The sequence below is a fragment of the Notechis scutatus genome, chromosome 6, assembly GCF_049901735.1.
Source record: "Notechis scutatus isolate UNSWTSFEM ecotype Mainland chromosome 6, rNotScu1.2, whole genome shotgun sequence".
Classification (NCBI taxonomy): Eukaryota; Metazoa; Chordata; class Lepidosauria; order Squamata; family Elapidae; genus Notechis; species Notechis scutatus.
The window spans coordinates 27879417-27901356 of NC_142014.1; the positions used below are offsets into that span (position 1 = coordinate 27879417).

A 21940-nucleotide genomic window follows, 5' to 3' on the forward strand; every position below is an offset into this window, starting at 1 on the left:
TTGTTGCTAAGCGAGGCAGTTAAGTGAATCCTCCCCCCATTTTACAATCTTTCTTGACCCAGTTGTTAAGTGAATCACTGCAGTTGCTAAGTGAGTAACATGGTAGTTAAGTGAATGTGGTTTCTCCATGGACTTGGATTGCCAGGAGGTCATAAAAGACGATCACACGACCCTGGGAAATGGCACTTGTCATAAATATGAGTCAGTTGCCAAGGTTCTGAATTTTCATCACATGACAATGGCAATGCTGCAATGGTTGTAAGTGTGAAAACGGTCATAAGTCACTTTTTTCAGTGCCATTGTAATGGTCACTAAACAAAATTGTTGTAAGTTGAGGTCTACCTGTACTATCTTAAAATCAGGGTTCCTAAATACATTGCTAGTCAAAAGAGCTCTCCACACAGTAACAATAGCACTGAGACTTATACACCGCTTCACAGAGCTTTACAGCTTTCTCTAAGCAGTTTACAGAGTCAGCCTCTTGCCCCGAACAATCTGGGTCCTCATTTTACTGACCTCGGAAGGATGGAAGGCTGAGTCAACCTTGAGCCTGGTGAGATTTGAACTGCCAAATTGCAGGCAGTCGGCAGTCAGCAGAAGTATCCTGCAGTGTGCCACCATGGCTCTTGCAGTACTGATCTTCATCTAAGAAAATATATTTGAGTTCATGTCAACAAGAACAGAGGAGTCCTCAGTGCTCTCTGAGCTTGGTAGTTTTCTTGCAGACATCTCATTACCAAACTAGGTAACATCATCAGTGGTAGAAGGGAAAGGGGTTTGTGGAAAGGAAGAGGAGGAGGAGGAGGAGGAGGAGGAGGAGGGAGGAGGAGGAGGAGGAGGAGGAGGAGGAGGAGGAGGAGGAGGAGGAGGAGGAGGAGGAGGAGGAGGAGGGCAATGACTATGACTGTGGAGTTCTTGGTGTTCTTTGAGTTTGGTGGTTTTCTTGCAGACATCTCATTACCAAACTAGGTAACATCATCACTGCTCGAAGGGAGGGAAATTTGCTTTAATTTTTATAGTCTTGGTTGTTTCTTGATTAGGCTGTTGTTTACTGTAAGCTTGCTTGTCTTCATTGGTAGTCCCTTGATTGCAATATTGTTCCCTGATTGCTGATCTAGTTAATCTTGGTGTTAATCTCCATTAACATTCCATTCATGATTGTTGGGCGAGGTGTTTTGGGCTTTTAGTTTCCTTTTTGAGGTTTTTGATGCTCTCTTTTAAGTGGCGTGTAGATGTCGATTATCTCTATGTGTCTGTTGAGGGCTGATTTGTCTGAGCGCCAGGCTTCCGGGAATTCTTTAGCATTTTTTGGGACTTTGCTTAGTCAAGGACACTCACAAATTCCCTGTTGAAATTATGGCCGTGTTTTGTGAAATGAAGACATTTTCATCATGACTTCTGCTCACTAGTTGATGTGCATGATTTCAGTCTGCAAGTCTTCTGCCTGTTCATTTATTTTATTTTATTTATTTATTTTGTTTCTTTGTCAAGCATGTATGAGAAAACAAGTGTAAGGATGAACAAAACATATAAACATATATGGATATAAGTATATACACAGGGGTGGGATTCTACCTGGTCACACCAGTTCTATAGAACCGGTTGTTACAATTCTGTGCAGTTCGGAGAACCGGCAAATCTCAACATTGGTTGGCCCCTCCCCTCCCAATCACTCCTTACCTGGCATGCGCGCCATCCAACTTGCCTGCTAAGTTGCTATTTTTCCTTTCCCCCCACACCATCAGCTGTTCCAACTATCAGCTGTGCCGGGAGATTTAGATTAGCTAGAAAGCAGGAAATCGTTGGCTTTCTTGCTTTTTCGCTAATCTAAAAGCAGAGCTGAACCTTCCTAGCTTCTATTTTTCAGTGCAGACTCAGATAGCAGATTGCAGAATGGTAGATTTCTGAGTGAATCTGTGATTCTGGGAGCAATTAAACTGCCTGCCTGATTTGCCTGCTTTCCTCATTTTTAATAAAAAATTCAATATTTACATAAATATTTACAATATTTACATACAAGCCACACCCAGCCAGTCACGGGACCACCAAGCCATGCCCAATCAACAAGCCATGCCCATCCAGTCACATGATAACCAAGCCACACCCACAAATTAGGCTAGCCCACAGAACCGGTTGTTATGAAATTTGAATCCCACCCCTGTACTTACATAATAAATGAGTATGAATAAATGGCAATAGTAGGACAGGGATGGTAGGCATGCTGGTGCGCTTATGCACGTCCCCTTACAGACCTCTTAGGAATGGAGCGAGATCCATGGTAGACAGTTTAAGGTTAGAGTTTGGGGGGTTTGAGGATGTAACAACAGGTAGTGAGTTCCAGGCTTTGTTTACAGTCCTGGCACTGTATGTTGTAAACATGTTTTTTTTTCTTTTCTTTTGAGACTGCTGGGATTTGGGGGGGGGGGGTATTTACCCATTTAGAACAATTTTGTTTCCAACCTCTCTTTTTTTTTTTCTTCCTTACAAGCCTGCTGTGACCATTGTGACCAGCAAAGAGAATGTTTATGCTCCATCGGCTTGGTATGTGCCATTTTTCATACTCCTTGGCAGTTTATTGCTGCTGGGATTGCTCGGATATCTAACCATTTTGCTGGCAAAATACCTCCGTTCCTGTTGCCCACCGAAACCCAAAGCGGACACAAAACCACTGTAAGTAGCAATAGCAACAGCACTTAAGACTTATATACCACTTCACAGTGCTTTACAGCACTCTCTCAGACAGGGGTCCCCGCAATTCCAGGTCCATGGACCAGCAAGGGGCCACAGCATGCCAAAAACCAGGCCGTGCAAAACAAGCGAAGCCCCATCTCTGGGATGCAGGCGGCCCATGAAACCACGCCCCCTCCAGTCCGTGGGAAAATCTCTCCCCACGGAACCAGTCCCTGGTACCCAAAAGGTCAGGGGCCATTGAATCTAAGATTTTAACTTGACAGAGCAGTTTACAGAGCCAGTGTTTTGACCGAGCTTCATTAGCAGCAGTGGCTTTTCCTTCCCAAGGACCAGCCCATAGATTTCCACTGCTCTCCTCTCCTCTGCCTTCTGCGCATCCACGCGTCAGGCACTGTTCCTTCCTCATCAGCCACCTCTAGACTCTCCATCTGAGGGCTGATGGATGGCCCAGGATGGATGGCCCTCTGTTTCTCTCTCTGCCAGCTCCATTCCCTCTTCCCCCTCGGAGCTCTCAGGTTGATGCTGACCCTGATTCCCACACCTCCTCCTCTTCCTCTGATTTGGCTGCTGGAGGGGCCGGTGGCCGACAGGCCACAACAGGCCAGCATACCTCCCCTAACAATCTGGGTTCTCAGTAAGCGGCTTAAAGAACGTATGCAACTTATAACACAATTATAATACAATGTTTGCTCCTTTTGCTCTGCAAGGCTCACATAAAGACTCCCTATTTCTTAACGAGATTGGAGCAATCTTCCCAAATTTGAAGTCCTTGCTGTCCATAACTGTTCAATTCAGCTTTGTTTACTGTATTGCCTAATGACTGCTTTTGTAATAATATATCTATTTTTAATTTATGACAGGTTGGACATGCCAGGTATGTACTTTCTTGCCTGCTTTCCTGGTTCTTAAAACACTGCCGCGTTGTTAATAAGAGATATAATGTTTTCAAAGTAGGTACGATTTTAGTGGCAGTTTGACTTAGAATCCCAGAGTTTAAAATCTAATACAACAGAATACAAGTAGTCCTTGATTTATGACTGTGTTGGAGCATGCCTAAGCCATGATGGTCGTAAAACAGGTCATTCATGTGATTAATCCAATTAGATGATTTTGTTTTGCGTCAATCATTAAGTGAACTCATTGTTTGCTCTGGGGTGTTTTTTGCTGAAAACCAGAAGAAAACACTAATTTTGGGGGGAAATGTTAGAAATTGTGGTCACATGACCACAAGAAATTGCAAATGGCCATAAATGCAGGCTTGTCACCAAGTAAGAGTCAGTTTGGCCTAGTGGTTAAGGAAGAGGCAGGAGATACACATAACAGATACAGATACAGATAATCAGAGTTGGAAGGGACCTTGTAGGTCGTCTAGTCCAACCCCCCACCCAAGCGGGAGACCCTACACCATTTCTGACAAATGGCAGTCCAATCTCTTCTTGAAAGTCTCAACTGATGGCGCTCCCACAACTTCCGAGGGCAAGCGGTTCATTGGTTGATTGTTCTCACTGTCAGAAAGTTTCTCCTTGTGAGTTCAAGTACTCTTAGCCGTGAAAGCCAGCTAGATGACTTTGGGCCAATCACCAGGAGATTTCTAATGCCGCCTTAGCCATGAAAGCAAGATGGGTGACTTCGGCCAATCACCAGGAGTCTGTGAGTTCTAATCCCACCTTAATCGTCAAAGCCAGCTAGGTGACTTTGAGCCAATCACTAGGAAACTGTGAATTCTAGTCCCACCTTAGCTGTGAAAGCCAGCTGGGTGACGTTGGGCCAGTCCGTCTCTCTCAGCCCAAGTCACCTCACATGATTGTTGTTGTAGGAAAAATAGTAGGAGGAAGGTGTTTTGGATAGGTTCCAGAGGTGGTATTCAGCAGGTTCTGACCAGTTCTGGAGAACCAGTAGCGGAAATTTTGAGTAGCTCGGAGAACCGGCCAATACCACCTCTGACTGGCCCCGCCCCCATCTCTTCTCTGCCTCCCATTGAGTCCCAGCTGATCGGCTGGGTCTCCTTTGGTTGCCCTGCACAGGAGAACGGAGCTGGAAAGCAGGTCAGTGGGGTGGGGAGGGAAGGGGGATTTTGCAGTAACCTTCCCCTGCCACACCCACCAAGCTACACCATGCCAACCAAGTCACACCCACAGAACCAGTAGTAAAAAAATTTGAATTCCACCACATATGTTCACTGCCTTGAACATATCCAATACAGCTATCATTATTTGTAAAAATAATAAAGGTGGAATACAAATGGGTCCCCCCAAATATGACTTGGGGGGGGGGTCATCAAAATTTCAGAACCAGTTTATAACTGGAAGTCATAGTTGAATAGTTGCTAAGTGACCGGGTGTAAGTCTTATAGGTAGAATAAAAGGCTTGAAATGTGTAGTCCTTGGTGCTCTCTGAGCTTAATTAATTGTTTGCAGGTATTTTGTTACCTGACCATGTAACTTCTTCTACTCTTGGTTTTATGTAGTAAGTTCTACTTAATTCAGGTTGGCGTCCTGCAATAAAGAATGTAATTTGATTGGATACTTTTAACTCTTGTTTTCATAAAGTGAAAGGTTAGAAATATATATATATATATTTTCCCTACAGAAAAGAAGAAAGCAAAGAAAGAAACTATATGGGTATGTATGCTTTAAACCTGGAACAGAAAAAAAAATACAGAATTTTTGCTTATTTAGGATTAGCATATCAGGATGCCAATATATATTCTGGCTCATATTAAAGCCCAGAAAGGCTGTTGTAATTATTGCGACCGTTCCTGTTTAATCTAGATAATTTATTTTTTATAAAAAAAAATTACATCCTCCCCCCCAATTCAAAATAGCTGATAGTGGAAAAACAGCACAAAAATCAAAATAATGTAGAGTTGTGCTTCTTTTTTGCCTTTCTAGATCCAGTTAGAAAGTTCACATCCTTAGTCCAATTTATAAGATTTCCTACTATTGTTAAGTCACTCTCCCCCTAAACCAGAAATCACTTCCTAGTTGCCACATTCCAAGATGGTGACTTTCTTGTGTTATCTTCTACGTTTATGAAAGAATAAAACTTAAATATAAATTAAATATGAAAGCAAAGAACTTAGTGCAGTGGTGGCTAATCTTTTTGGGCTGCCGTGCCAAAAATTGTGTGTGCACTTGCACTCGTGTGCTCACATGCTAGCACCCAGAAGGCAATGCGCCCCGCCCCCCCCCCTCCACATGCACGCGCAAAACTCCCCCGTTCACCCATTACCTGCACTGTGCATGCGCGCGCCTCCCAGCCCGTTTGAGGCCTCTGAGGCTCGAGGGAAGCTTCTGCAGCCTTGGGAGGCCGAAAAACAGGCCTTTCGGAAATACCGGAATTGACGAAACAGGCCCATTTTTCGGCCTCCACAGGCTGCAGAGGCTTCCCTTGAGCCCTCGAGAGGGCGAAAACAGCCTCCCCCTGGGCTCCAGAGGCCCTCCAGAGGCTGAAAATGGGCAATTCTGGTATTTCCCAAGGCTGCAGAAGCTTCTCTTGAGCCTCAGGGAGGCCGAAAACAGCCTCAAATGGGCCGAAAATCAGCAGGGAGGCACACACATGCGCAGCACAGGTAAGTTTGGCTGGGGCTCGCATGCCCACACAAATGGCTTCGCGTGCCACCTGTGGCACATGTGCCATGGGTTCGCCATCACGGGCTTAGTGTATTCTCAAAAAAAAAGTTTCCCTCAAATTCTACAATTTTCTGTCTTTATGTAAGCAATCATATGCTAACTATGCTTTAATCCAGGGGTGTGAAATTCAAGATCCGTGGGCCTGATCCAGCCTGTGGGGTGTTTAGATTTGGCCTGTGGGGCCACTATGGAATAGCAAAGGACTGGCCAGCAGTGCATCTGCTAGTGAAAATGGGGCTCGGTCCTCCTGAGCTCCATTTTCGCTGGCAGGGAATTTCAGGAGGCCGTTGCAGCTGAAAACGGAGCTCGGGACCCTGTTTTCACTGGCTGAGTGCTCAGGCCACCACCAGCACCCCTGACACAAGTGACGTCAAGTTGCCCACACCCTCCAGGCCACGCCCACCCAGATCTCCCAAGATCAAACAAAACCCTGATGCGGCCCTCAATGAAATCGAGTTTGACACCCCTGTTTTAATCCAACACAGAGACTGTAGAATTCTCCTTGATTCCATGCTGTTTTCCCCCAGTTCTTTAATTAATGGTACTAAATTAGCCTTTTGTTTGTCTCTTTAGGAAATGACCAACTTAAATACTGTTTTCGATGGGGAAGCAATAGACCCAGGTATATTACAAGGAGGCTGAGAAAGAGCCAAATGATTTTGAAAGAAAAGCATTTAAGTCTTATTAGAGCAAGAAATTTATGCCTCCAAGGCAAAAAACAACACTACGCTTTTGTTCAAGAGAAAAGTCAAATTATCAAGAGTGTTGAAGCAATCAATCAAGAAGCTTCTTCAAGTTCTGCGGAAAACTGAACCTCCAGAACTGAAGAAGCTTCTTAGTTGAGAAGCGAAACGTTTTCAACCGAAAAAAAGAAACCAAGATAGTCCATTTGCCTTTTGGAAAAGTATCTTTGGGTGAATTTGATTGTTGCAGAAAGAGTGTTGGTTGTACCTCATCAGGAGGATGAGACACCCAGAGGAGTTGCTTTTCTGCGACAACACCTGTTCTCTAGACTGGCTTTCCCACTGAGATCAATTTGACTTCCTTGCTGTCCCATTTGAGAAGGTGGTTGTGATGACCCAGGGTGTGGTACAAAGGCAACACAGTCACATAAGTAAGAAAAGTCCCTTTAATACCTCCAACTTTGTCCAGGTTACCTTCGGCTGGATAAAAAACTCAAGAACAGTCTTTAAGTGGAGGAAATTCAGTCCAAAAACAAAGTACATATAAACTGTAAATAAAAATCCACACAAACCACGCTGCAGCAATTAACTGGACAGGGGCAGGATAAGGAATTGCAGACTTCAAAGGCCAACAAAACACACACAGTTGGGAAGATGCCAGGAACCCAGATAAGCCTCGACAATAAAAGATAACTCACAATTTGCTTCTGACAAGTTGCTGTGTGCAAACTACCTTTTTAAACACTGTGTTCCCAGCTGCAGCTAATGAAGGGAATCAGGGGCCTTTTCTCCCCCGTAAGCCACGCAACTCACGTTGCTCCCTTCTCCGTTCCTCCCTGCGTGCCCTAGGATGAAGAGGGGGTGGGCCTGGATCTTCTTCTGAATTCCCTCTGCCTTGCTCTACTTCTCCCCTGCTCTGCCCAGCCAGACTGTGCCCTTCCCCAGTTTCTTCCAACGGAGTCACACTCCCACTCCCTGTCAGCTGCTCGGCCTCCCCCTTGGAATCAGATTCCAACAGGGGCATGACACTGGTTTAAAGGGAGGTTTAGGTTTTTGTTTGTTGATTTTGCTTTGAGTTTGGCTAGGATGTTCTTCCTATTGGTAAATATATTACTTATATGAACGTGGATGTTTTGTGTTATTATATTTGGTTGTTAGCTGCTGAGAATCTTGTAGGATTACAGTGGATTACAAATCAAATAAACCATCACATCCAGTGATGGGATTCGCCCAGGATCAGGTTGGCTGACATGGGAGGCGTGGCCCATCCCCAATCTCGAGCACTGCTGCACATGTGGGAGGAGCTTCCCATGATGGCCAACCTTATTCTGGGAGAACCAGTTGTTAAATTACCCTCCTCCCCCTCACACACACTATCAAAGTGGATCCTGGGAGCCGCATTGCACTGCAATGGAGAAACAGGAAATGGGGCAGCCGGCACAAGGGAAGGAGGAGGAGCACGGAGAAGAAAGAAGGAAAGCGGCCTTCTCCTTCCCTCGCACCGGCTGCTCCATTGTCCTGGTTTCTCCATTGCAGTGCAGTGCAGTGCCCAGAATCCACTTTGATAGTGTGTGTGTGTGCGTGTGTGCATGCTAATTTAACAACCAGTTCGCATGAACCAGTGTGAACCGCTAAATCACACCACTGATCACATCCCTCCCACTCTGAAAATGAAATGTTAAATTAATCATTTCTTCCACAGTCACTGGCAAAGTGTATGAATACAACTCAAAATCTGGGGCACGAAGATGGAAAGACCCCAGTGTGCTTTCCAAGACTGAAGTGAAAGACTCCATTGCAAAAGTAACAACTCCTCCGAAGAGTGGTGAAGGCAGCCTGCCCAAAACAGAGGCTATCACTAGTGGTGGTGAAGGGAATCTCAAAGAGAAGCCGAGATCTCCCAAAAGTGGTGAAAAGGTTCTACCCAAAGCAGAGGCTACCACCAGTAGTGGTGGTGAAGGGAATCTGAAACAGAAAACGAGATCTCCAAAAAGTGGTGAAAAGGAGGGTGGTAATCAAGGAGATCTTAAGCAGACGAAACCTCCAAAGAATGACCAAACAGGTGACCTATTCCAAATGGAAGATGAAACCAGAAGATCAAATCACCTAGAACCAACAACCTTAGACAAAAAGACTGAAAGTTTCCTGAATGGCCAGCTGAAATTGCAGAAAGCAAACGAGGAACGACTGAGCAACCAATCACCTTCACCCACTCCCCCACGCAAATCTCCCATCCCCTCTCACAAAATATATCCCAAATATCAAAATCAGTCTTAAAACCAGGTGCAATATGTCTGTGATCCAGAAAACCTAACAGCTGATCTGGATGCCTCTTAATGACCAAATCAGGAAACCAACTCTATAGGAATATTACTAGTAGTTTTAAATGTTCAGTTGCGTCCGACTCATTTGAGTGGTCCAGTGGCCTAGAGGTGGAGCTCTCACCTCACAATCAGGAGGCTGTGAGTTTGATCCCAGGTAGAGGCAGATATTTCTCTCTCTGAGCACACTGAGAATATATCTGCTGAATAGAATTCTGCATTGGTGACAGGAAGGGCATCCGGCCAGTAAACACTCAGAGCTCTTCATTCAGTTGCCCAGATTCCACCCTGCAAAGGATTATGGGGTCATTAAAAGAGGACATGTTGTGTCTGATTCTTGGTGACTTTATAGGCAAGTGCTTTCCATGCTATCTTGCCAAGCACAGCTTCTTTCATTTGTTCATATTTGATTTGATGTGATCAAGCCAGTGTGTTCTTTGCTTGTCTCTTCTTTTTGATCCACTAAGTGCTTGGTGAACAACATACTGTCTGAATCAATTTGTTTACATAATAATGCTTTTTCAGTTCCTAATTTCTACCTCTATTATCCAACCATTAATTTAAAAAGTCCCAAGTTTGAAAATATTCTATGTCTTCTTTTTCTTTTATCTTCAGTGCTAATCTATCCATTTCTGCAGTCTAATATTTTTTTTAATTGTATCTTCTTCCGTAGATGTTTCCTCGTTTTTCCAGTATTGTGCAAATACAATTCTTGCTGCTGTCTAAACGTGTAATATTAAATATATATTCCCTTTAATATATTTTTCTGGTATTATGCCAAATAGTTACGTTAAGACATGTGGGACTTCAGCACCCAGAATTCCCCAGCCAGTACTGGATGGAAAATTCTGAGAGTTGAAGTCCATACCGCTTAAAAATTTCTGAGGTTGGGAAACATTGCTCTAGAGCAGTGGTAGTCAACCTGGTCCCTACCGCCCACTAGTGGGCGTTCCAGCTTTCATGGTGGGCGGTAGGGATTTTGTCCCCTACTTTATAAATCATCATTACTGTGGAACCGGTGGGCGGTTAGAGAAAACTTTACTACTAAGAGAGATACCAAAGTTGGCGGTAGATATAAAAAGGTTGACTACCGCTGCTCTAGAGCAATGATGGCTAACCTTTTCCATGGTGCTTGCCAAAAGTGTGCGCCCATGCACACGCTCCATGACTGCACCCATGATGTAATGCATGCATGACTCCCCCAGCCCCCTGCGCATGCAACTCCCCTGCATACCACATGCCTCTGCGCATGTGGGCACCTCTCCCCTGCACACGTCTCCCTCCACACATGCATGGCAAATACCCAACAATCAGCTGGCTGGTGGGGACTGCGTGAGCATGAGCAGTGGGACTCTTCTGGGTGACCTCTCGCGTGCCAGCAGAAGTGGCTCTGCGTGTCACTTCCAGCATGCGTGCCGTAGATTCACCATCACGGCTCTAGAGCAAAAACAAAACGGCTTTAGGTTTTGCTAGTATCTGCTATACTGTAGAATGTTTTCAGAACAACAGGCCCAATTTCTAGAAACGCCAATTTATTAGACTGAACCGAGACAATCAGTGGTGGGATTCAACCGGTGTAACAACTGGTTTGGTAAGCGTGCGCAGAGTTTGAAAACCACCCATTTTCAGCACTAAAACTTACTTTCTGCTGCAGCCCCGGTGAGTAAAACAGCTGGGGCACAGCAATCTGCCGTGCCACGGTGCAAACACGGAAATATAGTACAGACTTGGGCAGGGGCGGCTGGGCAGGGCCAACTAATCGCCGGAACTACCGGTTTGCCCGAACCGGCTGAATCCCACCCCTGTAGACAATGCTCGAAAACATTAAACATCCATGTTTAAGCAGTCAAACTTAAGAAGTAATTGACGGCTTTCTTAAGACTTGAATTCTTCCCTGGGTATAACTTTGTCAAAGTATATTCATGAATTGGAATAGAGCTTGGTAACAAGGTCAGCCAATGAGAGCTGAATTGAGGACTGAAACTTAAAGAGAGAATCTGGGCATGGTTTATCTCTGTTCTGTGCTCAGCTCTAAAGTGAAAGAGAAACTAGCTTGCTTACTTGCCCGCTAAACTAAAGGGAAACTGATGTCTGTTTCTGAGCTCCTGAGTTGCTGTTCTGCTCTGAACCTGTAACATGTCTGCTTCTGTTTGAGTTGTTCCATGTTGGAGAAATCTACAACTGGTATTGTAAAATTTACTTTATGTGTTTATAAAAAAGTTAAATGAAGCCTCAGCCATCTGTGTTTACTTTTCTGGAGCTGAATTTACGCTGTAATACTCTGAACAAACTTGCATTCTCAAGATCAGAAAGAACTTTTCCAATTTAAAATAGATCACCGGTGATCGTTCTATGTTCGACTCAAACATTTATATATACCTCAGTTATAAATCACACAGTATTCAAGCTGTAGCCAGTCTCTCTTTTTTTATAGCAGTTGAACAATTACACTGAAATCACAAATACAAAAAAAAAAATACCTTTTTGGTGCTGAGGAAACTTTTTAAATCAGGCAACTGGTTAAACAGACAGTGAATTTGCCAAATCCTAACCCTCAATAGAATGCACAACAATTATTTTAAGTCTCTCTTTATGACAAAACGTTAAGTACAGTATAACATGAGTACAATTAGACAGGCAAAGAATTGTCAAATGCAGTTTATCATTACAACAGAAACGTATCGTGCCCAAAAAATTCTTTTCTAAAATGACAACACAGTCCAAGCATTTGACACAAGTATTCATTTAAGGTTCATAAATTCTTTCAAGAGACTCATTTCCTACCTACACCAGGAGTTTTTTTTTCTTTTTCTTTTCCAAATTGTACATTTGTGAAAGTTAATTGTAAAATATTTTGAAATACAGTGTATTCAAACTTGTCAACACAATGAAATGGCGGCCATTGGAGCATACATCCGCAAGAGTTCAGATTCCTGCTGTCGGTGGGTAGAATCCTGATTTTGGAGAATTACTGTTAGGTTTGTGCAGGCTAGTCTCCTTGTATACAAACCAAGCGTTTCCACCCCACAGAATCATATTCACCAAGCCAAAAACCTGCAAGAAGCAGAGGTCTTAATTAGCATGGTGTTGTAATTGAATCAATGCATACTTTACACAATTTTTAAGGGGGACAGTGAAAAGACATTTTACACGAGGGGTGTCAAACTCAATTTTATGGATGGCCACATCAGGGTTGTGATGGGCCTCGGGGAGCTGAGTGGGGCATGGTCATGTTGGGAGTGGCCAATTCGATGTCACCTGTGGGAAATTTCTTTCTCCTTCCTTCCTTTCCCATTTTCTTCTTTTTCCTTGTGGCTTCCCTCTCCTTTCTTCCTTCCTTGTTTCCTTCCCTCTTTCCTTCTTTTTCTTTCCCTTTCCTCTTTCCCTTTCTCCTTTCCTTTCCCTCCCTGGATGCTCAAAACACCATCACTCAATTTGTAGATCTGCAGTGGCCTATTTTTCGAGAGAAGCGCACCTCTACGTTACAGCCACAAAAATTGAAGATTAGGCTTTATGGACGGTGAGCTTTCTAGAACAGCGTGTCTCAAACTTGGTGACTTTTTTTTAAAAGGGTGGACTTCAGCTCCCAGAATTCCCCAGCTACTTGCCAGCTGGGGAATTCTGGGAGTTGAAGTCCACACATTCAATTCCCAGATACACTGTTGTTGAGGCAGGAAGGTAGGTGGGCAGTAGTGGGATTCAAAAAATTTTATTGTCGGTTCTGTGGGCGTGGCTTGGTAGGCGTGGCAGGGGAAGGATACTGCAAAATCCCCCTTCCCTCCCCACCCCACTAACCTGCTTTCCAGCTCCGTTCTCCTGTGCAGGGCAACCAAAGAAGATCCAGCCGATCAGCTGGGACTCATGGGAGGCAGAGAATAGATGGGGGCGGGGCCAGTCAGAGGTGAGATTTTGAACTACTTAAAATTTCCACTACCGGTTCTCCGAACTACTCAAAATTTCCGCTACCAGTTCTCCAGAACTGGTCAGAACCTGCTGAATACCACCTCTGGAGGTGGGGAGTCCTTGATGCTCTCATTTGAGCACCCCATTCCCTTCTAGCACTGATGATGTTCCCTGGTTGGGTAATGAAATGTCTGCAACAAAACAACCAAGCTCAGAGAGCACCAAGGAACCCCCAGTCCTTCCTCTTCCTCCTCCTCTCCACAAACCCAGGGGTGGGGTTGATGGGGGTTCTTCCAGGGGTTCGGGAGAGCCCCTAGCTAAGATTCTGTGCACTCCTGGCTGGGTCCGCCCATTCCTCCCCTCCCCGGAGTCCCCATGTGGCCCGTTTTGGATGCAGGTAAGTGCAGGGTGCCTGGGGAGACTCGGTCAAAAACGGGGCCTCCCGGAGGCTCTCTGAAGGCTGGAAATGGGCCCGTTTCCGGCTTCCAGATATCCTCCAGAGCCTGGGGAGGCCGTTTTTGCCCTCCCCACCATGGTGCAGGAGGCTGACTAGGCCTGTGATGCCACAGGTGCCACAGGTAGCACGGTGAGCCACTTGTGCCGGCACACGAGCTGCAGGCAAACTTACCTCACTGTGCATGCACGTGCCTCACAGCTGATTTTCGGCCGGTTGGAGGCCTTTTTCAGCCTCCCAGAGGCTTTAGGAAGGCTTCTGCAGGCTTTTCAGGCCGAAAACCAGAACCGTTTCGTCACTTCCCGGAAGTTTGGGAAGGCCGGAAATGGGCCCGTTTCCAGCCTTCAGAGAGCCTCTGGAGCCTGGGGAGGGCAAAACTGCCCCCCATTGCCGTGGTGCAGGAGGCCGACTAGGCCATGCCCACCCTGACCACGCCCACCCAGCAACTGGGTAGAGAACCCTTTACTAAAATTTTTGAAGCCCACCCCTGCACAAACTCCCTCTCTCTTCTAGCACTGATGATGTTCCCTGGTTGGGTCATGAAACGTCTGCTACAAAACCACCAAGCTTAGAGAGCACCAAGGAGCCCTCATTTCAAGCCCAATCTACAAATATTCCCCTCTTTATCAGAACAGATATATATACACACACACTGTTAAAACCATACTTGACATGCTGTACATACCACAGACACATTCAGACTTCCCATGCTGGTAACGGAAACAAACGCACAGGAGGATCCAACAATTTTGCACGCTGGGATTTCTTCCACAATGTGGTAACCGGTCGATATTTTGATATCCACCAAGGCTTTGGCCCAGGCAGCTGTACTGACTAGCCACAGAAAAACAGCACAGAGAGTGAAAACGTAATCCTGGAAGCCAAAAGAGTGAAGTTAATCAATTTTGTTTATGGATCAAAGCTTCAGATGATAGAACTGAAAGAATCAGCCGCTGGCTAGGACTATAGTTCAGTTTAGTTTACTTTATTGTCATTGCACCTTGTACAACGAAATTAAGTGCCAACTTCAGTGTACATTATCACTATAAAAACAAAATACAAACACACCTCCTTCACATTCTGTACAATTGAATTGAAAACCCGATGTTGCATTCGTAGTGCACTATACAGAAGAATTCAATAGAGCTACTGCCTCCACTTCCCCACTGTCCTGTCAGAGCTGAAGAAGCTTCTTGGATGAGAAGCAAAATGTCTTCAAAGAAAAACCAGTTGCCCCTTTAAAAAAAGCACCTTTGGGACTATAGAGGTAGTTTTCGATGTACAACAGTTCATTTAATGAACTGTGACAAGGTCACTGAAAAAGGTAACTTGCGACCGTGTTTCACACTTAACGACCGTTGTAGCATCCCCCATGGTCACGTGATTGACATTGGGATGCTTGACAACTGCTCCATTTTTATGACAGTTGTAATGTCCCAGGGACATGTGATCGATCTCCTTTTGTTTTTTGTTTTTTTATAAAATTTTACTTCAGTTTTCAACATTTTAAAAAAATATTTTTTAGTGAACAGCATGAAGGATGCAAATGGCCAGCTGTCTACAAGGAATAGAAATCCTTCCATTTCCCCACCATTCCGTCAGAACTGAAGAAGCTTCTTGGATAAGAAGCGAAACGTCTTCAAAAGAAAAAAGAAAAAGAAAGTCCAGTTGCCTCCTGAAAAAAAAGCATCTTTGGGATAACCATGACCTGGATGACAGAAAATCTCTACAGACTTTTAGCTATACAATTTGGGATGGACACCCTTGGAATGGTGGGGGAGTAGGAATAGATTTCCAGAGGGAAAATTGCAGACTGCAGGAACCAGGAGCACCACTCAGGCGACTCTGAGGACCTCCAAGTGGCCTCAACGACCCCCTCAAAGGATGCAAATGACCAGCTGTCTGCAAGGAATCCTTCATTCCCCCACCATTCAGTCAGAGCTGAAGAAGCTTCTTGGATGGAGAAGCGAAACATCTTCAGAAGAGGAAAAAAAACAAGAAAGTCCAGTTGCCTCCTGAAAAAAGCACCTTGGGGTCAACTGTGAGCCAGATGACTGAGAATCTCCATAGGAAAAAGATAATGTCTTTTTCCTTTTTTTAAAAAAATCATCCAACCCGAGCCTTAATGACTTACTATCATTGGGAAATTGCTACCATTCCGATAGGCGTGCATATAGCCAATGTAAAAGACCAGGGCCATCATGCAGTAGAAGAAGATCAGGACTCCAAACGTGACGAAGAACTGGGCCGAGGAGGAGAAGTTGCCCACAAGGTAGACATCCGTCCAAGTGCCATTGCAACGGGTGGGGTCTGGCGGAGTAAACACCACTGTGTTCAACCTGTACAAACGGAAGTTGGAAAACATCCAAGGGTTATCCAGATCGGGGTCACCAACCTTTTGGACCTCAGGGACCACCAAACTCATACTTTTAAATCCCGGAGGGGGAGAGAGAGAGAGAGAGAGAGAGAGAGAGAGAGAGAGAGATCCCTGTGGCCACAGGATTAAAATTCAGACGCTTGGCAACTGACTCACATTTATACGGTTGCAATGTCCCGGGGTGATCCCCTTTTGTGAAGTTCTAACAAGCAAAATCAATAGGGAAGCCATATTCCTCTTAACAACCATGTTACTGCAGCAATTCACTTAGCAACTGTGACAAGGAAGGTCATAAAGTGGGGCAAACTCACGATCTGACTTAGCAACAGAAACTTTGGGTGCAGCTGTGCTTTGAAGTCGAGGAGCACCTATATTTCTTAATAACTGTATTTAAACATATATGTTATTTATTTTGTAATACAATTAGTGTCTATGTTTTTATGTATTTAGATAGATGATAGATAGATAGATAGATAGATAGATAGATAGATAGATAGATAGATGAGATATAGACTATATATATGGGGGGGGAATAGGCAGATAGGCAGACAGAGATATAGACAGATAGTGATAGGTAGGTAGGTAGGTAGATAAGACAGATAGATAGGCAAATGTAAAGAGAGAAAGAGAGAGAGGCAGACAGGTAGGCAGATAAATAGAGATAAAGAGAGATAGATTAAGATAGATAAGAGAGAGATATAAAAGAGAGAGATATAAAAGAGAGAGAGAGAGGCAGAGAGGCAGATAAACAGACAGATAAAGAGAGATAGGCAGATAGATTAGATAGATTAGATAGACAGAGTAGAGATAGATAGACAGACAGATAGGCAGGCAGGCAGGCAGGCAGGCAGATATATAGAAAAAATAAAATAAAATCAGATTCTGAGAGGAGTCCATGGTAGAGAGAAGGCTAAAGACCAAAAGTTAGGGCAAACCATAATGGAAAAACCTATTTGCCATCTATATCCTGATGGGATTTTCACACGTAAAAAAAAGGCCTGAGGAACTCACCTGAAAGGATAACTGAAAGAGGCTGTTATTGTTTTATTCACCGCGCCATGACAGGAAATCAGAAGTGTGGTGACACCTTTGTATCCTCCACAAGAAGCAAACGCAAACATCGCAAAGAGCTGTAGGAAAACAAATAACATCCTGATTCTGACATTTAATTCGCAAAGGCCAGAGGAAAACTGAGAAGAATGACCCCCTTTATCAAAATCACGGCTTCCTTTTTTTTAATTCAAAGGCTCAAGAAATGAAATTAAACATCAGGTGGGATTAAGAAAATAGCCTCGAGCAAGAAATCCTCGGGTCCAACAAGCACGAATTGGAGTGCATGAACAAGAAATCTGTAACTCTAAAGTTAAAAAAAATCCAGCCCAAGACTATGAGGTAAGATAATACAGGCAGCCCTCAAATTATAACAGTCCATTTAGTAATAAATAAGAGATAATCAGAGTTGGAAGAGACCTTGTAGGTCATCTAGTCCAACCCCATTCAACAGCACTGAAAAAAGTGATTTATGACCATTTTTCACACTTATGACCATTGGTGACATGATTTACATTTGGATGCCTGGCAACTGACTCATATTTATGATGGTTGCAGCGTCCCAGGGTCACACAATCCCCTTTTGCGACCTTCTGACAAGTCCATGGGGAAAGCCAGATTCACTTAACAACCGCGTTACTAATGAACGACTGAAGTGATTCGCTTAAGAAACGTGGCAAGAAAAGTCGTAAAAAGGGGCTAAAACTCACTTAACAAATGTCTCATTTAGCAACATAAATTTTGGGCTCCATTGTGGTCCTATGTGGAGGACCACCTGTTAATAGGGACTAGATTTCCACAATTTATTACATAATAATTTCTTTGTGCTGGGCTTTGATATAGCATCTTATATAAACCTAGGCACCATTGATGGGCCATTTCCTAAACTAAAACCAGGTCATGGCACACACTTCAAAGTAAATCAGGAAGTCTGTAATTGTGGAGTCTGTCTGGCAAGAACAAAGAATGCTTATCCACAGGAGATATGCTTGTGTAAATCTTGTAACAATCCTGGCTAATTGGAAAGCTGATAAAAATAACAAGAGTTAGCCAACTTGCAGACCTCAGCTAAAAGTTAGGCCTGAAGCAAATCAAATGTGTATTAGATAATTCCTAGGGCATTCATTGGCCAAGACTTGGGAATAGGGACAGCTAGAGACCAAAGGAACAAATTGTAGAATTATTACTAAAATGTTTATTAGATGATATGTCTTATTATCTCACTTTGTCCCACTTTGTCCCCTTTAGTGAAAGTGTATAAAACTTACTCAATCCTTTGTTCTTGGCTCTTGGCATTTTGGCCAGGAGCCCCTTTTCCTTGGAGTACTCCAATAAAAAGCAGTCAGAAAACCTGCACCACATGTCTGGCGTCTATCATTGGCTTTGGCACCAGGCTCAGACCCGAATTGGAGACCACATGGGTCATGGTTCAGCTGCATGTGCAAAGCCATCCAGTTCTACTTTGCTCAATAAACCATGATTAAACAGTTTTGCAGAATGAGTGAACCTAGTGAGTGTTAATGGATGAAAATGTGATGCAAACTCAGTCCCAATCTCTTAAAAATGCCCCCTTTAGGGTATAAGAAATGACGAACAAGAATAGTGTTGATGTTCACTTTTGAAAGACATCAGATGTCTTTGCTGGATTTTTAATTATTAATCTGGACTTTGCAGATGATTGGATTCAATTTTAATATCAAATGATTTTGCACATTAGCCATTTGCCTAGAATGAGAATTACAATAACATTTGGTCTGTGCTAAATTTATACAACAGACTATGCTAGGCTGTGACTTTGTGAGACTCTGACACAACCTGATGCATCTGCCAAGTTGTGGCCTACTGACCATTATTTATGGTTTATCAGAGGCTGTGACACGCCACAGCCTATCATGATGCAGGATCCCAGCTTATAGGCAATCAAATAAGAGCTCAGCATATACACACCACCTGAATAACCTGGATTTTGTCAGAAATATTTGCCAGACATAAAATAGGAAAAGGCTAGGCAGTGTGTTGCAGCAATTTTAACATAACAATCTGAAAACATGTTCCAAGCTTTAAGCTTTTACAAACACCAAGAAACTCCTACACAAGAGTTTAGATAAGGAGAGGTTCCACACTGGAGGTAGCTACTACTAGGTTGACAGTAAACCTCCTTTTCCCCCTTTGCTCCCTGTTCTTCTGTCGTTTATTATCTTATCACTCTATCCTCAATTGTTTTCTGTTTTATTGTTTATTCTATTGTTCTATTTCCACTGGAGGTTTTTAAAGAAATTGGACAACCATTTGCCTGAAATGGCATAGGGTTTCCTGCCCAAGCAGGGGGCTGGACTAGAAGACCTCCAAGGTCCCTTCCTCCAACTCTGTAATTCTGTGATTTGTTATTTTGCTACTGTTATGTTTACACTTGCCTTCCTTTCTCCGTTGTTGTAAGCTGCCTGAAGTAGCAGCACAACAGCAAGAGAAATTTAACAAACAAAACAAACAAATAAATATAGGGGGAAATTTTCCTATTTTAACATTTTGAATTTACAGCCATGCCTATTCACGCCAATTACACGCCCTTGGAAGAGAATAAATATTCTAAGGGGATTTTTCAGACAGAAAAGAAAAGAATAATAAACTCAGTTGCACCAGGGCCTAGCCAAAGAAAGCTGTTGTAACAGAAGAAAAACTACTACAGAGAAAGAAGAAGGAAAAAACATGCCCCACAGCCCTTTTGGCATAGAAACCTTTGGTATCCTATTCTACTAAAGCTTTGCAAGAGAGAGAAAAACTCCATTTATTTCTACCACCATTTACTCCACATTAAAACTGAGTTAATCCGGTTTTCTGAATTTACCCAAAGGAGGAGAGTTTGCAAGACCCTAAATTACAGTTGCTTGCTTTTGAGGTTCAAAAAAACCCTCAGCTTTGGGGTGCATATTCACACTCACACACACACCCATTTTGCAAAAGACCTCCTCAAAGGAAGGCAATGCATGAACCTCCTTCACAAAGCAACTCACCCACTCAAGGAGCTTGATGAAACCTAGAGGCTCTTTGACAGGACTGAGGTCCAGGTGAAAATCAGTCATGTTCTGCAAATGGAGGAGGAAGAAGAAGAGGAATCAGGCCAAGGAAGAGCACAGAAGAGATGGTGGGATGAAGAAGATGGAAGCTCAACTCAGCCTTGTCTCCAAGGTCTTCGTTTCCCTGGGAGCAGGAGGTGGACCTCTTTGGTCCTATAGAACCTGCCGCCTTGGGCTCCGCCCACATCCCTCAGCCAATAGGATGCATCCTCCTCCTTCCTCCCCAACTGTTATCTCACAATGGCCTGGAAGATCATCCCTGGGATATACACAGAGTTGGAAGGGACCTTGTGGGTCATCTAGTCCAACCCACCCTCCTGCCCAAGCAGGAGACCCTACACCATTTCTGACAGATGCCAATCCAGTCTCTTCTCGAAAGCTTCCAGGGATAAAGCTCCCAAGGGAAAGCTTCCAGGGATAAAACTTCCAAGGGCAACTTCTGCTCCGTTGGTTGATTGTTCTCACTGTCAGAAAGTTTCTCCTTATTTCCAGGTTGAATCTCTCCTTGATCAGTTTCCATCCATTATTCCTTGTCTGGCCTTCAGGTGCTTTGGAAAATAGCTTGGCCCCTTCCTCCTCTCTGTGGCAGCCCCTCAAATACTGGAAGACTGTTCTCCTGTCTCCCCTGGTCTTTCTCTTCACTAGAGTAGCCAGGCCCAGCTCCTGCAACCGTTCATCATATGTTTTATCAAATTCAACTTGAAGGAAATTTTACTCTTTTGTGCTGTCTAAATATACTTTTACACAGTGGCTAATTTTACAAAGGGTAACCTCACCTTGACATTGAAGGGGGGGTATATATGTAACATTTTTTTCAAGGAAGTTAATTGAGTGTTTTAAATCAAATGTTTAAATTGTCAGCAGAAGGAGAGGCTGCTACCGTACATAAAGAAGCACTCCCCACCCTCAAAATAGGAGTTTTAAGTTATATGCCTTTGCATTTAACAAACCACAGAAAAACCCAAAACAGAAAAAAAGATATATATTTTTAGTGTGAACAATCTATACATGCATCATCTCCTTTTAATGACCACATAATCCCTTGCAAGATGGAGTCTTGGCAACTGAATGGAGCCAGCAGAATGTTTTAATGGCCGGATGCCTTTCCTGTTGCCAATGCAGAGTTTTGTTCAGCAGGTATATTCTCATTGTGCCCAGAGAGAGAAATATCTGCCTCTAGCCAGGATCGAACTCATAGCCTCCTGATTGTGAGGTGAGAGCTCCACAATCTATGCATGCATGCAATGCATTAAACCACATTTTTTTAAACCCCCTTTTTCTGAGAAAGCCACAATCCACTCCTATCACATTTCCAAAAGGCACAGGTATAAAAGTGAAAAGTTTTCTTTGTAGAAGTAGATGTGTGCAGGTATAACATAAAACAGGATTTTGCTGGAGCAGGTGGGAACTCTGAAGTGCTGCTAGAAAAAAATAAATAAAGAGGATAGCTAATTTTTTTTCAAGAGCAGAACTCCTGCCTGTAACTTTAAGATAAATGCAGAAAGTGTGAGGGTTCTAAGTATTTCCAGTATTTTAAAAGAGGAATGGAATACCTTCACACCTGCTTTCATCCTGAGGGCAACCATTAAAGATGAAGAAGAATCTGTGCTGAAAGACTACCCATCTTCAATCTCAGCTAATTATGTAGGTTTAAGTATGAGCAGTGATGGGATTCAAATTTTTTTACTATGGTTCTGTGGGCGTGGCATGGTAGGTGTGGTGGGCGTGGCATGGTGGGCATGGCAGAGGAAGGAT

General features: G+C 43.7%; 2 protein-coding genes across 2 annotated transcripts in view; one reads left to right on the top strand and one right to left on the bottom strand.

Moving 5' to 3' along the window:
* Positions 1–9283, top strand: part of CDHR3 (cadherin related family member 3) — a 41588-nt gene extending 32305 nt beyond the window's left edge. Inside the window, exons 15-20 of the mRNA XM_087969100.1 lie at positions 2489–2670; positions 3552–3565; positions 5109–5128; positions 5286–5312; positions 6897–6945; positions 8709–9283. Of these exons, the coding sequence (XP_087825226.1) occupies positions 2489–2670; positions 3552–3565; positions 5109–5128; positions 5286–5312; positions 6897–6945; positions 8709–9283 (867 nt within the window). The remainder of the gene's footprint in view (positions 1–2488; positions 2671–3551; positions 3566–5108; positions 5129–5285; positions 5313–6896; positions 6946–8708) is intronic.
* A 2456-nt stretch (positions 9284–11739) lies between these two features.
* Positions 11740–20208, bottom strand: SYPL1 (synaptophysin like 1). The gene is made up of 5 exons (XM_026677192.2): positions 20123–20208; positions 17073–17191; positions 15819–16023; positions 14370–14558; positions 11740–12381 (listed from the first exon to the last, which is right to left on the bottom strand). The coding sequence occupies exons 1-5, from the start codon at positions 20189–20191 to the stop codon at positions 12253–12255; spliced, it is 711 nt and encodes a 236-aa protein (XP_026532977.1). The 5' UTR covers positions 20192–20208; the 3' UTR covers positions 11740–12252.
* Between the last annotated feature and the right edge of the window lie 1732 nt (positions 20209–21940).